General features: G+C 35.5%; 1 protein-coding gene across 2 annotated transcripts in view; it reads right to left on the bottom strand.

Moving 5' to 3' along the window:
- Positions 1-1,602: 1,602 nt before the first annotated feature.
- LOC123273460 (protein flightless-1-like) overlaps positions 1,603-17,529 on the bottom strand; it is an 80,588-nt gene continuing 64,661 nt past the window's right edge. Inside the window, exons 4-8 of one of the 2 annotated variants that reach the window (XM_044740867.1) lie at positions 12,432-12,683; positions 8,677-8,803; positions 8,411-8,593; positions 8,211-8,324; positions 1,603-2,308 (exon numbers count right to left, since the gene is read on the bottom strand). In XM_044740867.1, the coding sequence (XP_044596802.1) occupies positions 2,174-2,308; positions 8,211-8,324; positions 8,411-8,593; positions 8,677-8,803; positions 12,432-12,683 (811 nt within the window). In that variant the 3' untranslated portion in view covers positions 1,603-2,173. The remainder of the gene's footprint in view (positions 2,309-8,210; positions 8,325-8,410; positions 8,594-8,676; positions 8,804-12,431; positions 12,684-17,529) is intronic. The other variant, XM_044740868.1, reaches the window with a different exon arrangement.

Genomic DNA, 17,529 nt, shown 5'->3' with positions numbered 1-17,529 from the left:
AGAGATAATAGTCCGCAAATTTCGCTCTTTCTTACAGACTTATTTAATAGATCTTTCGATTGTGGTATCTTCCCTGATATTTGGAAGATCATCTACGTAATTCCTCTCAATAAAATTCCATCACCCAGATCTCCGTCAGACACTCGACGTGTTGCAAATTTGTCTCATCTAGCTAAAGTTTTCGAAAGAATTATTGCTAATCAGATAACATCATACTTGGAGGAAAATGAGTTGTTCGATCTCTATCAGTCTGGATTCAGGAAACATCACAGTACACAGACTGCATTGTTGAGACTTACCGATGATATTAGGGAGGCTATGGACAAGAGTAAATTAACTATACTAGTTCTATTTGATCTGAGCAAAGCATTTGATTACATTGATCCCGAAGATATTCTCACTGCTTTATTTGAACTTGGATTCTCAATAGAAACGATTTTCTGGTTTTTCTCTTACCTGTCGGATCGGTCGCAGTCATTATTGAATGATCTTGGAACTCCAATTCAACTTCTGAAAACGTCATCTGGTGTTCCTCAAGGTTCTGTTTTGGGTCCAATCCTATTTCTAATAGTAATAAACGCTGTTGCTCATCGGCTAATATACTGCAGACACGGATTGTTCGCTGATGATAAATACATATTCTTTCACTTCTTTTTATATCAGTTGAACGAAGCTGTCTGGCGAGTTAATATCGATGCACAATCAGTTGCGAACTGGGCTAGAGATCATGGATTGGAGATAAACACATCCAAGACCAAAGCTATGATCCTGGGTTCAAACACCAAATTGAAACAACTTGAGGGCATGATTTTACCACCGGTAATAGTAAATGGTACCACAATACCTTACGTCAACTCTACTAAGTGTCTGGGTATCCATTTAAGTAGAAACTTATCCTGGAATTATCATGTTACTCAGATAGTCAGTAAAGTGAATTCAGCACTACATAGTCTTAAAGGTCGGAAAAACATCTTCCCTAATCCAATTAGAAAATTATTAGTATCAGCAACGATCTTGCCTATTATTGATTATTGTATTGTTGTATTAACAGACTCAACTTCTGACAATAATTTAAAACTTCAACGTGCAATAAATTCCTCAATAAGATTCATCTTCAATCCCAAGAAAGATGAACATATTACACCTTATAGGCGAGAGCTGGGATGGCTATCTGTGAAGTATCGTCGAATGTACTATATGAGTTGTTATTTTTACAAGTTACTTCAAGTTGAAAAACCCAAGTACTTAAGAGAACTATTCACAGAAGACACTGGTATTAGGATCTAATAGGTTAGCAGCTAAAAAACATTCTTTTTTCAAATTAGCTCAATTTTTTACTACCTATATGGAGCATTCGTTTCTGGTCACTGTGATTCGCCTGTGGAAAGAACTACCTGTTGAAATTGTGAACTCGAGCAGCAGTGAAGTGTTTAAGAATAAAGTTTTCGATTATTTGTTAAATTTAGACAATTGATAAATTTAAATAAATTATTAAAGAACCTACAGGTTAAGTAAAAGTTATTATGTAGAGATGTCACTTGAATCAGTCTCGAATTTTGTTTAAAATCTTGCTCAGTTGCAATATTAAATTAGAAGATAGAATTTAAATTTAATTATGTATTATGTACTTACATGTACAGATATTAGAACTTAAGTTGTAAATATTTTTTGTATCTAAAATTGCCATTTGGCCTGTGCCTTGGCATTAATAAATTATCAATCAATCAATCAATCAATCAATCTCTCTCTCTCTTATAGAAATCAAGCCAGTTATATTATTTTCGTTTCGTCTTTCTAAATAAAATAAAATTTTATTACAATTTCTTCACTAATTAATCGAAAGGAACTTCGTTTCATTCGGGTGTCCCTTGACACATCTAAAGTTTTTTTCTACTCATTTTACAATAAATCCATAAAATTCATTAGTAATACATACTTAATTTATTCTATAAAACATTGATTTTTTGAAACTGTCAACTTATTAGACATTTGAAAATAGACATATGTTGGGTCGGTAGAAATAATTGTTGTGTTCTCAAATGAATCACTATAATAATCATGACACTTTTATATGATTATTTAATGTGTACGGTTATATATTGAAGATACTGTTCTAAAAAACGAGGATGACAATATTGGGCGACATAAAGATCCATCCGAATTTCAATTTTTGTTACAGCAGCGATTTTTTATATGAACTCCAACCGTGAAAGCACTTTGTAAAGCGACGAGATTCTTTTCCTTTAGCAGTTAAAAACAATTTTCGGGGTTTTTCTGGCTGCGTTACCCGTAAGTGTTGAATGTAAACCTGAAAGAATAAAAAAAAGTTTTCTTAATTCAGTGACAAGTACTAGATTATTGATGTAGACTGAAATCAATAACGATTTTTAACTGCTGGCGATAGAAATATATGATTTTGAAAAAAATCAGGAATTTATTGATTCCCTGACTATTCCCGCAGTGATGGCACCGTGTCTGTCTGTCTGTCTGTATGCATGCTTGCATGTATGCATATATGTATGTATGTATGTATGTATGTATCTATCAGTAAATATTGTGACGTTATTTTATCAACCGGGGTCTATTTAAAGTGAACGTCACCAGCGCCAACGGATTTTTGTGATTCTAAGTTGATATTTCAAGGCCAAAATTTTATAGAAAATAATTGTGAGGATTAAAAATTATAGTTTTGTGAATATAGTCTGAGTGTAGATGCCAAGTAACGAAGAGCTAGTTTTAGTGTGAGGTTAGAGAGTTACAGTTACAGTTGAGATTTTTAAAATTAGAGTCATTTTTAGAGTAAAGTTTTTGAAAAATATAGAGGTCGAGTCATTTAAGGATTTTATTGAGTTATTTTGAGTTTTGAATTTTGAATTTTAAGTATGTTTTTTTTTTTTTTTTCAGAGGGGGGAATCATTTTTGCGGATTCCAGGCATAGCTGTTTTGCCTGGGTATGTAAAGACTCGACGCAACGTCATACTAAAACTCGACGCTAACGCCCCTACTCACTAAACCCTAAACCCCTTTTCTTCTTTCCTCTAATCCCTCATGGGAACCACCGTCAGGCATTACTTCGTGAGGAGAGGAACTAGCTACTGCTCTTCCTTCTGGTGGCACAGGAGGTAATTGAGATCCGAGACGTCGATGATGACACAACTAAGGATCACATCCAGGGTGCCCTACAGGAGGAAGCTAGAGATGGCTGTGAGATACCACTAGAGGCAATCAAGATCCGTAAGGCCTATAGAGGTACTCAAATTGCCACAGTAATTCTACCAGCAGCAACAGCACAGAAACTACTGGATGGAAGTAGCAAAATCCGGATTGGTTGGGTTAATTGCCGAATAAGAACAACGAAGAGACCTATTCAATGCTTTAAATGCTGGCATTTCGGACATCATGGATCCCACTGCAAAACCAAGGTGGACCGGTCGAAGCTTTGCATCAGGTGCGGACAAGAAGGGCACAAGATTGCTGATTGTAAAAATCCCGCCAAATGTGCATTATGTGCTGAGATTGAAAGTGCAAAGAATGTTGCCCACCATGCCGGTACCCATAAGTGCCCGTTATTTCAGGATGCACTCCAGAAGTTGACAAACAAACAAGCATGAGGATACTGCAGCTCAATCTCAACCATTGTGAGGCAGCGCATGACCTGCTCATGCAATCCGTGCGAGAACTAGATTTTGACTTGGTACTGATAGCAGAGCCATATAAACACTTGAGTACCCAACCCTGGGAATCTGACAGCACATCCAAAGCTGTCATCTGGTCATGTGGCAAGCTCCCTTTCCAAAATGCAGTCGACAACAGCAATGCCGGCTTTGTAGCAGTATCAGTAGAGGACATCCGCTTCTATAGCTGTTACGCACCACCTAGCCTCTCTACTGTCGAATTCACCGCATTTCTGGATCGACTTACCGAGGACGCGAAGCATTACCACCCAGTGGCAATAGCTGGGGACTTCAACGCCTGGGCAGTAGACTGGGGTAGCAAGAATACAAACGCGCAAGGAAAGGAATTACTAGAAGCATTTTCTACATTAGATGTAGTACTGCTCAACAATGGTGACACACCAACCTACACCAAAGGAGACACAAGTTCTATTGTAGATCTCACTTTCGTCAGTGGCAGCCTCACCACAGGTAATATCAACTGGAAGGTGATGGATACCTACACAGCCAGCGACCACAACGCGATTCTCTGGGAAATATTAAACGCCCAGAGCCCGAGAAGACCTAAAAAGCAACTTAACACCATTGGTTGGAAGGTAAAAACTCTTGACCCAAGGGCATTGTTAGTAGCTCTCAAGAGTGACCAGATTATCGCGGGCTGCGCAGAAGAGAAGACCAAAGACCTGATGAAAAGAGTGACCCAGGCGTGTGACGCCAGTATGTCTCGTAGACGTGGCATAAACACAAAACCTTCCGTTCACTGGTGGAACGACCACATCAGCGCCCTTCGTAAAGAGTGTCATCAGAAGAGAAGAATATCTCAGCGTGGCTACCGATGACCTAACTCTGTGGAGCTGGTCGCAGAGTACAAAAAAGCCCGTCGATCCCTGAACAAAGCCATCAAAGATAGCAAAAGAAAATGCTGGAAGGAGCTCATCAACGAGGTGGACAGAGATCTGTGGGGTAGGCCGTATAAGGTGGTCATGACCCATCTTAAAAACAAGCTAATGCCATCACCCACGTGTCTTCAACTCCTACAGAAGATCGTAAACGCGTTGTTCCCCGAATAAAGCAATTTTAACTACCTATTAGCGCAGAATGAAATGGATGACATTCCATCTGTCACGGAGGGAGAACTGATGGAGGCTTGTAATCGTGTAGGGAACAATAAAGCGCCGGGATTGGACGGGGTCCCCAATATTGCTTTAAAAACAACTATAAAAGCAGTGCCATCATTGTTCCTGGACGTCTACGACACATGCCTCAAGGAAGGGATTTTCCCTCGGAAGTGGAAGCAGCAACGACTAGTACTACTTCCAAAAGGGAAAAAGCCACCAGAAGAACCGTCATCTTATCGACCACTTTGTATGTTAGACACGGCAGGTAAGATACTTGAGCGTATAATCCACCAAAGAATAGAAGCAGTTGTCGATCCACTCCTGGCAGATAACCAGTATGGTTTTCGGAAAGGACGATCAACCCTGGACGCAATCAACTTGGTTGTTGCAACGGCCAAGGAGGCAATCGAAGGGATCAGATGGAAGGGTGGAGCGAAGAAGTACTGCCTGGTGGCCACTCTGGACATCAAAAATGCCTTCAACTCCGCCAACTGGGACTGTATTATGCAAGCCTTGGAAGAGAAAAACGTACCAGCATACCTACGTAGGATAGTGGCTAGCTACTTCACGGACAGAATCCTGAGATACGACACGAAAAATGGTCCAAAAGAGTACGGTATTACCGGAGGTGTACCCCAGGGTTCTGTTCTGGGTCCACTTCTGTGGAATGTCATGTATGATGGCCTGCTGAGACTGACTCTTCCAAGAAGTGTCAAGCTTGTTGCATATGCAAACGATGTAGCTGTCGTAATCGTTGCGAAACACCTAGATGAGATAAACCACATGTTCGGTATCACCTTTGAGAAAGTTAACCGGTGGATGGATTCAATGAATCTACAACTGGCTAAACAGAAGACTGAGGCTGTGCTTATTACCAGCAGAAAAGTGATAGAGACCATAAAACTGAAAGTCGGAGAACAAGAAATCACATCACAACCATATATCCGATATCTGGGAGTGATGCTTGATGCCCGACTCAACTTTAAGCAGCAAGTCGAACACGTGAGTGCAAAAGCATCAGCAGTGGTAGCTAGCTTAGCACGACTGATGCCAAACGTCGGAGGCCCAAAGCAGAGCAGAAGACTACTACTATCATCTGTAGTCACATCAGTGCTCACTTACGGAATATCTATCTGGGCGGACGCACTAGAAAAGCAAGAATCATGGAGAAAGGCTGGACCAGTCTACCGTCTGAGTGCCTTAAAAGTAGCAAGTGCCTTCCGCACAATATCTATGGAAGCAGTGTGTGTCATTTCCGGAACTTTGCCTCTCAGAGTCTTAGCTGAGGAAAGACGGATCCTTTATCAACGAAAGAAGTCAACCACACTAAGCGCTGAGGAGCTTAGAACAGAAGAACGGCAGAAGAGCATAAGTCGATGGCAACTACAGTGGGATGCCACAGTGAAGGGTAGGTGGACGCATCGTCTCATACCAAGGATCAACGTTTGGCTAAACCGAAGTCACGGTGAGGTCAACTATTATCTTACACAGATGTTATCAGGACACGGCTGTTTCCGGGCGTATCTCCACCGCTTCAAGCATGATGATTCCCCGGAGTGCCCGTCCTGCTCAGGAGTCAATGAAGATGCAGAGCACGTTTTCTTTGAGTGCCCACGTTTTTACCCACAGCGAGATGAGCTGGAGAATATCCTGAAGAGGAAAATCCAACCAGAGACAATAGTAGCAGCAATGCTGTCATCAGAAGCTGCCTGGAACGCCACAAGCACTTTTGCTACAAAAGTGCTTACCGAGTTGCGATCCATTGAGAGGAAAAGAGCGAAAGACAGAATCTAGAAGGAAGAAATAACATCTTAGCCACCAGAAGGAAGAGCGGCAGCTAATTCCTCCCCCCGCGAAGAAATGCCTTACGGCGGTACCATGGGGGATCAGAGGATAGAAGAGAAAGGGGTTTTAGGGTTTAGTGGGTAGGGGCGTCAGCGTCGAGTTTTAGTATGACGCTGCGTCGAGTCGCCACATATCCAGGCCAAACAGCTACGCCTGGAATCCGTAAAAAGGATTCCCCCCCCTAAAGAAAAAAAAAAAAAAAAAAAAAAAAACACACACTCACACACACATACATACAGACACCCTGACAACCTCGCGGGGATAGTCAGGGAAGCTTCCTATGACCTTCAAACGTCGAGATCTGATGAAAACTCGATTTTTGCAAAACGGGGTGAAAACAATAACTTCCCGATTTTTGAAAATCTTCGATTTTCTTAGCGGGAAGTTAAAAATGAAAATTTAAGAATACTCGACAGCAGACGAGCTCTTCACCATTTTTTCGTAGAAATTAGCGAAGAACCAACATTATCAAAGAATAAAGTTTCCGAAATCTTACTGTTCTTCCAGTCTAGCTATATCTTGATATTATAAGAATTTGTACATATTAATACTATTCTGAATTATTGATTCAAAAACGATTTATTATTGTGATAAAAAAAACTGGAAAACGATTGATCCTGCAAGCCATCCCTGGAACTTCCCGCTTTGTACGAGTTCAAAATGCTCAGTCAGTTATTTATTCCAAAGTTTTGAGCTCGTCGAGTTCAAAAACACAGCTTCTCTACTTTTTCGAGCTCGAAAATCTAGTGGTTGTTGAAAACATGCTATTTTGAAAATTTTTTATTGCGATTTTTCCGATTGAATCGGAGCACAAAAAAATTATTTATTACCTACCAAACGATTTAACATAAAATTTTGAAGATGTGTAAAAAAACACTTTTTTGGGATTTTAAAAAATTAAAATACTCAAACGAATCCACCAATTCCGATGCGGTTTGCAGTAATCGATGCAGTTTTTTAAGCAAAAAAAGATTATTTCTTGATTACTAAACGATCCGAGAAGAAATGTTAAAGCTACATAATAAAAAATTTCAGAGTAATTAGAAAAAATTTCTTTTTTCGATTATTTTCGTCAATGTATTTCACGAATGAATCAACCAATTTTGATCTGCCCAACGACGACTGACGTTTTTAGAGTCAATCGATAAAGCCGATTAAAAGTTATTCCAAAAAAACCACATTTGAAAAAATTTTTTCTCGTAGTTTTTTTGAGATTTTTTAGAATTTACCGGTGCGAATCGGTCCAAATTGTACTGAAAATTTAAGTTCGGTCAAGCCCTTTTGAATGGCGCTAACCACGTTCAAAAAGTTGTGAGAGGGTTACACACATACACACACACACACACACACACACACACACACGCGCGCATACAGTACGCGTGAACATAGTGATATCCTCGGGAAAATGATCGAGATCACTTTCAAGGACCTCAAAACGTGAGGATCTAATGAAAACTCGATTGTCGAAAATCGAGGTGAAACTAATAACTTCCCAATTTTAGAAAATTGTCAATTTTCTTAGCGGGAAACTATAAAAAAAAAAAAAAAAAAAAACAAAACAAGTCAAATTTACCTGAGCAGATTTATAAGCTAGTTTTATTTCTACTTCCGAGCAATGGGCACCCAACCATAGAAAAACTTGTTCACCATTGTCCAGTATCATAATATCATCGTCAGCTAAATCATCCTTTAATCAAAAATAAATTCATATCAATATTCTTAAAATTACATTTACTTGTGAATTCAGTGACTATTCTATCCATAATTACTGACCTGACAAAAATCTGAACATTTTTCACTAATCATAAAATATCCTTTTTCATTAGAGCACCGGAATAGCCGGGTATAACACATGTAATCATCGTCAGTATCATAAGATTTTTTGCCTCCTAAAGCAACCCAAAAAAAGTTGTCTGGTTCTTCACCTTCATTTAAGACTTGAAAACTTATCCAGGGCTATACATAGAGAGAAAAAATATTGTTCAATATTTTAAATTTCAAAGTGATGGAAGAAAAAAAATTTCTGAATGATAATCTACGTTTTTGAACATTTCTCGAGCTATTTCTTCAATTAAATGAGCTTCTTCAGGATCCGATTTCGATCCAATCCATACGTAAACTATTCCAGTTTTATCATCATTAGTGAATGGAACATTAAGAATATAACTGAAAATAAATTATACAAATAATATTAGTTACTAATAAAATGAAACATACAAGATTTTTAACAAAAAAACTAAGGAGATTACAATTATCGAAGTGTTTCATAACACATCATGTAAATTGAAAGTAGTTGCTCCCGAACAATTCGTATAAAATAATTTTCAACTTCCCGCTAAGAAAATTAGAAATTTTCGAAAGTTATTGGTTGTACCACGTTTTTAGAAAATCGAGTTTTCAACGGATGTTGACATTTTAAGGTCTTAGAAAGCTTCCCCGAATGTTTCCGCGATGATGTCCGTATATGTGTGTGTGAGCTCGGAGAGCTCAAAAGCACCGAACAGCGATCTATTTGAGCTCGGAGAGCTCAAAATTATACAAAAATTACATTTTTGAGCTCTAAGAGCTTAAAAAATAAGTGAATTGTTGAGCACTTAGATATGGAGGTAGCGGGAAGTTGCAGGGATGGCCTTTAGGGTCAACAGTTTTCCTAATTATATTTTCTGTAGAGAAGGCCGCTTTGGTTCGAAGACTCTCAGTAAAAACTTCAAGAAACTTTACTAACAAGGGGAGGATACGATCTTGGGGAAACGGATTTGGATAATCTTTGACGCAGTGATAGTACACCATGTGGGTATACTACCTCTGAAATACTAAAGTGCAATACTCAAAAATGGCTGAGAAAAACGCACTCAAAGTTTACTCAGCACTATAATATATTAATAGGTATATAATTGATACATTAAATTATTCTTTAATAAAATATTTTTTTATTTTCAACTTCATTTCTATAAATTATCTACGGTGTATATCATGAGATATTTGTAATTCATGAATAATTCTTATAACTCTCATATTCATTATGAGTTTAACTGAAAAATATATACCTGCGCCAGACAATAAGAAGGGTCGAATATGGTATGAGGGTACAATAATTCTTGTCCTCGAGTTATTGTAAACTGTACATCGATTCGAGCTCTGTTGGCCCACCGGAAGAATAGTCATGTTGTTGTCCTTGAACCTATGTTAGTCCCACCACTTTTTCAGAAGCTTGACTATAGCAGTTAGTTTCTGAATTTCGACACGAACAGACGTATTTGTGCAGTGAAATTTACTTTAAAAATTGTTTTATAATTTATAAAATGTCATCAAGCGAAGCCAGTTCTTCTCATGGAGATGAAAACACTCCTGATACATCCTTACATAGTGATTTATCGAAGCAACGGCTAAAAGATGGAGTAGTGTACTACTTTTTACTGCTTGAAAGTGATTTAATTGCAAAAACATCTTCTGACACTCTATCTGAAGATGCTATGTTGATTGGTAGAGAATTATATGATAATACGTTAGATATGTTAAATAAAAAGAAGTTCGTAAGCGATCAAGAATTGATTCATGCTCAAGAAGAATGCCCAGACGGAAATTTTGAAGCAGTAGAAGATAATTCAGTTGATGACTATGTTCCAGATGAATAAAAAAAACAAAAAATGATGGATTATATTCCTCTTGAATATAAAATTAAAGTTTTAAACATAGCAAAAGCTCACCCTTCATGGAAACTAGAGACATTACAAAAAAATGGATGTAGTCATTTGAAGAGAATGGATCATTTGAAAGTATGGGAAAAAGATGTTGAACATGGTGGAACTAAATTTGATAAATATCATGTGATTGATTCTTGGACGTATGACCGCTTCGTCGAGGCAAGACAAAATTATCAACAAGTGACTACACGAAATTTGTAGCAATGGGCTTTAGCTGCAGCCAGCCAGTTTCTTAATCTTCAATTTACAGCGTCCGACCCATGGGTAAAAAAATTTAAACAAAGACACAACATTCGTCAACGCAAAATTACAAAATTTGTAACAGACAAAGAAGTTCACACCATGCCAGAAATTATCGCCTCTGCAGAAATGTTTCGCATTCAAACAAAACAATTGATATCTAACTTCGATAGTGACTTCGTTATTAATACAGATCAAACAGGTATATAAATTTTCTAACGGTAAACTAATTAATTTTTATTCCATTATTAAATTTAATCGAAGTTAATCATTAGATTTTTTAAAATTCATATTTTCAGGATGTCAATACCAATCAATGTTTAATAGGACACTGACGGAAAAAGGAAGCAAAACAGTGTTTGCAAAAGTACAAGACATGACCAAGGTGTCACACTCATATACTGCACAATATAGCATAACATTATCTGGAAAATTACTACCACATGTTTTTATTTGTTTGCAAGAGCCTACAGGTGATTTTGGGCCAAGAATAAAGAAAAGCGTAGAAGAATATTTAAAAAAATACAAAAATGTTATTGTCACATCATCAAAATCAGGAAAACTGACAACTACTCTCTATAAAAATTTTCTAGAGAAATGTTTAATGCTATATGTTCAAAAAAATAAATTTCTTTTAATTATTGACTCGTGGACAGGACAAGTGAAGCCAGAATTATATGATGAAATATTTCAGGATGATAAAAAAATGCCTACATGCACATTTAAAGTTATACCTCCAAAATGTACTCCGTTAGTTCAACCATGTGATGTCTATTTCTATAGACAAGTGAAAAATTTTATCAAACGATTGCAAAGTACCGCTGAACTTCTAGACAAGAATTATGAAATTCATTCCCGAGAGGATTGAATAAAAATTCATTCGATTATTCATCACCAATTGTCAGCGCCAATATTTCGAGACATGATGGAATATGCCTGGTTCGCCAGCGGGCTTTGTGACACAAGAAATTTTTTTACTAATGTCAATGATGGGTGTTTCTCATTAGACCGTTTAAAAATACCGTGTTATTGTAAAAAAGCAGCATTTATTTGTTGTTCTTGGTGTAGAAAAACTTTTTGTTTTGAATGTTTTTATCATAAGTATCACTCAGGATCATGTAATAATATCTTATAATACGTAATTATAAAATATTGCTTTAATTAATTAAAAAAATGTATAATTTTCCATTTAATTTTCGACTTATTATTTGTTTGTACCACCGCAGATAATTTATAGAAATGAAGTTTAAAATTGAAAAATTTTTTATTAAAGAATAATTTAATGTATCAATTATTTACCTATTAATATATTATAGTGCTGGGTAAACTTTGAGTGCGTTTTTCTCAGCCATTTTTGAGTATTGCACTTTAGTATTTCAGAGGTAGTATACTCACATAGTGTACTACCACTACGTCAAAGATTATCAAAATCGGTTTCCCCAAGGTCGTATCCTTCCCTTGTAAGTGATAAACTCCCTAAACCACCCCTAAGACTTCCTATTGTCATCAAACTCGAAACGCTCAAAAATATATATAGTAATACAAATTTCAACTCTTTTTTATTCGAATAAAAATAATTTGTTCCTACGTGAAGAGTTCCCAAATTCAGTAATTGGTAAATTCTTTTAGTGTTTCGCGCTGGACAACAGTGAGAAGTTTTAGTGATGATGCAGCAGAGGTTACCATTTTCCAGATTATTTCTTCATCATCGATTGTGTGAGAAGTATACGGATCAAGCGGGATGTATTAAATCATTACGAGAGCTTATGTATAAGATGACGGACTGTAGCATGGATTATACTCTTTCACTATTTACATGATATAAGTAGATAAACAGGTTTTAGAATTACCAAAAAGCTGAATTCAATAAGCTGGCGTCAGGTTCAACTTGGATTAATCGAGTACATAAAGCACTGCCATTACTTCTAAGATGAAAAAATTCCACTCGATTAGATGACTGCACTTTTAATTGATTTCGTTTTCCTTGGTGAATGACGAACTTTTTCTTGAAATGAGCCATGAATTTCAAATTCTCTTGTTGTTGATGCGTTCGAACAACTTCTAACTTTTCTCCAAATAATGTTTTAAATTTTTTTTGCATGCTAAAAAAAGAAGTTGAATTAAAACAAATTTAATTAAGAGAGAAAATATGAATTGAATGAAAAATAAAGAAAATTTCGTATAGTTCTTTTATTCTGTTTCAATCCATCTAACTATTGTCTAGAATATCGCTACGCAATAAAAAAAAAATGTCTATGAAGAATTTCGAAATCTTTCAAATAGGGAAGGTTACTAACTATTTCGAAAGAAATCAATAAATAAGGTGTTTGACTAAAGTTTTTTTTTCCAATTATTTGAACTAATTTGGTCCCATACTCAACAATCAACTCTAAGATGATGATATGAAATTTTGCAAACCGTATAAGAATCAGTTAATTAATTTGGGAAATATTACGAAAAAACATTGCAAAATTTTGCCCTTGTCGTCTTATATTCTCAAGAAAATTGTGCTGGCGTCTAAATTCCCTTCTTTTGGACCTTGAAAAAATCTTTGGGCAGTACTTCGTTTGATTTCCCTTGGTTTATGAAAAGCTATCCGGTCTCTGGTTATTTTGAGATTTAGTTATTGACTGTTTTTATTTTCCTTAAATAGTTATAGTTTCTTTGCTATTGCGTTATGAAATTTCTGGTTTACGGTGAATTTCATAAAAACATTTTTCTTCCTAAGCTGTACTGGAGAGCGTTGTTCAGTTGCCTGAACGCCGTCTATAACTTTTTTAAAGTAATTCATAGAGGAAAGTTAAAAATTCCAAGCTGTTACTGAAACGGTGATTCATCAACTTCCTGCTAAAAAATCAATAATTATCAAAAATTAAAAAGTAATTGGTTTTACTTAGATTTTCGAAAATTGAATTTTTATCAGATCGCCTTTTGAGATCAGTCGTTTTTTAAATTCTTTTTTAATAACTTCTAAATTTCTATTTCAATTCATTTTTAGCCACTTTCGAGTGCTCAAGAAACTACGTCTAATGCTGTAACCACATTGAAATTGATGAGAGCGTTCGGAAGACACCCAACTTTTTAATAAATTTTTTTTTTTGTAATATTCCAGACAATAATTAGGTCTTACATAAATGTGTAAATCAAAATCTTTTGTTTCATATTGAACAGTTTAATCTTAATTTTCTACGACTAGCTTTTGTTGAAATGTAATTTCGATACAATTATACTCTTCGAACTCTTCTACTTTCTACTTTCGAACAATTATACTCTTCTAAGAGCTTCGTTCTCAAAATTATAAAGAATTTTATATTTATATTAACCATGTAGTTACCTCTTAGCTCGCTAGAGTGCACAACTTTTACAGAGAGAAAAGAAACCTCTCTGCTGCTACTATCTGCTCACTTTCTCATACTTCTTTGTTGTGCTCTATAGTGAACTTCGTAGATTTTTCAACTTTCCGCTAAGAAAATTGAAAATTTTCAAAAATCGGGAAGTTATTGGTTTTACCCCGTTTTACCGAAATCGAGTTTTCATCAGATCTAGGTTTTTTGAGGTCCTAGAAAGCTTCCCGACTATTACCGCGGTGATGTCACTATGTCTGTATGTATGTATGTGTGTGTGTGTGTGTGTGTGTGTGTGTGTGTGTGTGTGTGTGTGTGTGTGTGTGTGTGTGTGTGTGTGTGTGTGTGTGTGTGTGTGTGTGTATGTATAAGGGTGATTAAAAAAAATCGAATATTTTTTTTTTAACTTCCGATATTGAAAAGTTGGTTCTCAGGCACCTCTAGAAAATGCTCACCAAATTTGAGCTCTTAATATTGATAGGAAGGTTATCCTCATCACAGTTTTACATTTTTCGTTAGTCTCTTATAAAAAAGATCATATCTCATTATTAATCAATTTTTTAATCAAATCTTTATACACATTTTTGTAGAAAATTGAACGATCTACAAAAAATATTCGATATGTGTAAGCGATTACATTAACCATTTCAAAGATATCCGAGATCAAAGTTCAAAAAATTTATCAAAAAAATTTTATTTTTTTTTTTTACCACATTGGAAAATGATAATTGTCAAATAAGTATGCTATATTTTAGTAGGAAATTTAACGCTATACAAAAAAGGTCGAATATGTTTAATCGATTACTGCAACGGTTTAAACGATATTCGTATCCGAACCCCAATGTTTTCTGATTTCAATAATTTTTTAATAACTTTTTCAAATTTATCCATTAAATTCAAGAATTTTAGATATTTTCAGAAGAATTTTAGCTTATATTGATAGAATTGAAGTTTTTAACTATTTTGAACCCTATTCATAAATGTAAGGAAGCTTTATTTTTGAAAAAAGAGAATGATACGTCCGTTCTTATTACTTACAAGGAAATTTTCCCAGGTGTCCGCCTCCGATTTTGATACCGCTGAAATATGTTATTCTACATCAAATTCTAAGCTACACGTATTTTTTTATCGGCGGAAAAACATTTTTAGGGGGTAAAACCAACCCCCAAAGATGATCCCCTTAGAAGGTCAATTCCAGGTTTTATGCACTGCTAGCCAATATTTTTGCAAACGACCAAGTGGATTATGATCTACACAAAAAATGATAAGAAATGTATGGTTTATAAATGCGTTTTTAAGACACAATGACTTCTTACATAAAGAACAACGAATAATCGCTAATTTTTTACATCCCGGAATTTCACAGTGAATATTACCTCCATCACCAAACGCAAAACTCACAGGGTTGCCGAATTTATCTGGGTTTATCTCAACGTAACTTTTGAACCAAGAATATTTGAAAGAATCTGCACAGCAAAAAATTTTTCGTCTTTGTGTAGAGTCCCGGGTAAAAAAATTTATATATAATTGGGTATAATTATATATGATTATATATGAAAAATGGCCCGGTATAATCATATATAATCATGTATAATTATATCCAATTATATATAATTATATGCGATTATATATAATTATATTTCAAATTTCGTTCTCGAGATCACTAGGTAGTACCGCCTTTGTACGCATATTCACATCACAAAGTTCAACTGTAAAAACAAATATAAAGCGTTTCCCAGGTAACCGTCTTATTTATCCTCATTACGTTTTTTGTGCGCTGTAAAGTGAACATCACATTTAAACATCTAATTAATTTAATTAATTTATTTAAGATAATTTATTCAGTTGACTATTTATATTATAAGAAAATTAGTTTTTATCTAATTTAAAAATGAGTAACAAACGTCAAGCTTATAATAACTCTAATCTAGAGTTACTCCAAAAGAAATTGAAACTCTACCAAGAACTTTTCAATTTGGAAAATACAGATCGACCATTGGAAGATCTAGTTAAAAACCAACCTGACAATGTTTCTGAGGGTGAATAATCATTTATTATTTTTTATTTTTTGTCTTTTTTTATTTGGGCAACAAAAATTAAATTTTTTAATTTTGTTGTACCTTTTTTTGACTGGGTTAAGTTTAAAATAGAGAATTAGAATTTATTTAATAAATTTTTTCTACTCTCTGCGTCAAGAGAAATTATTTTTTCTGCTTGATAGCTTCTCTTAACCTAGATCTTATGGTCTTGCAGACTCAAAAAATGATGACACTTCTCAAAGTGACAATGACTTAGAACCGGAAATCGATCCTTCCCTTAATAATAATCCCAAGACATCAGTCGGGCTGCAAGATACAAAGGCTCCTGAAGCTCCTCCCCTCAGCGAACCTGTCCTTCAAATGTTGGGTTCTGAAAAAAGATCCTTGAAAGACAAAAGTTTCAACTTTCATCCGGAACTTGTATCATGCTGGAAAGAGATCCTTTCATCAGGCATGAACAAGGAAGATAAGTCAAAAATGGATAACAAATACCCTAATAAAGGTAATTGTCCTCTCGTTGCTCTGATTCTCAACCCGGAAATGTTTCCTTTGCTTAATAAAACGTCCAAATCGCGTGATAAATACTTGGCTAATCACCAAGATTTATGTGGAAAAAGTTTAGTTGCTCTTGGCACAGCTATTTGTCAGATCTTCAATGATGAAGAAGAGCTTTTAGACAAACAAGATCTTTTACAACTTCTTTGCGATTCCAGTTCCATGATGTGTGAGCTAATGTTTCAATTGACTAAATCCAGACGTGCTCAATTATACCCTTGTGTAGATGAAAAAAGAAAATCTATATTGGAAGATTCACCCACAGACCAATTCTTGTTTGGTGAAAATTTAGCTAAAAAAATCAAGTCTGCTGTTGTAGTGGAAAAAACTGGTCTTTCTATTAAAAACCAGAATTCTAAAAAGGAATTTTCAAAGTCAAAGACTTCTTTAAACTGGAAGAGCCCGTCTGCTCCACGCTCCAACCAGACGGGCTACAACCGTTCTTCGTCCATGAGGAAATCGAATGCCTTCAAGAACAATCATTCGACGACTCGATCCCGTTCAGAGAATCAACCCCCTCATGCTCAACAAAACCAGACTCAGAACAAAAAGTAAAGGTGAGTCCTGTTGCTGGTCGCCTGAAATACTTCATACATGATTGGTCTAAAATCACAGCTGATCCTTTTATTATTGAAACTATTTCTGGATATAAAATTCCATTCGTTTCTGCTCCCACTCAGGCGTCAAAACCTCTTAATAGTCACTTTTCAGTAGAAGATCATGTTCTTATTCAGAAAGAAGTGGATGATCTTTTGACTATGGGGGCTATTCAAAAGTGTTCTGAGGAAAATGGCGAATTTTTATCAAGCATTTTTCTTGTTCCTAAAAAAAATGGAAAAATGAGATTTATTCTTAACCTGAAAAAATTAAATAAATTCATAGAGACTTCTCATTTTAAAATGGAAGATTATCGAACAATTTTAAAATTAATATCTAGAGATTGTTTCATGGCTAATTTTGACCTACAAAATGCCTATTTTATGATTCCAGTACATAATGAATATTGGAAA

Source organism: Cotesia glomerata, linkage group LG10, assembly GCF_020080835.1.
Source record: "Cotesia glomerata isolate CgM1 linkage group LG10, MPM_Cglom_v2.3, whole genome shotgun sequence".
NCBI classification, from domain to species: domain Eukaryota; kingdom Metazoa; phylum Arthropoda; class Insecta; order Hymenoptera; family Braconidae; genus Cotesia; species Cotesia glomerata.
This window is presented reverse-complemented; position numbering and strand designations above follow the sequence as displayed.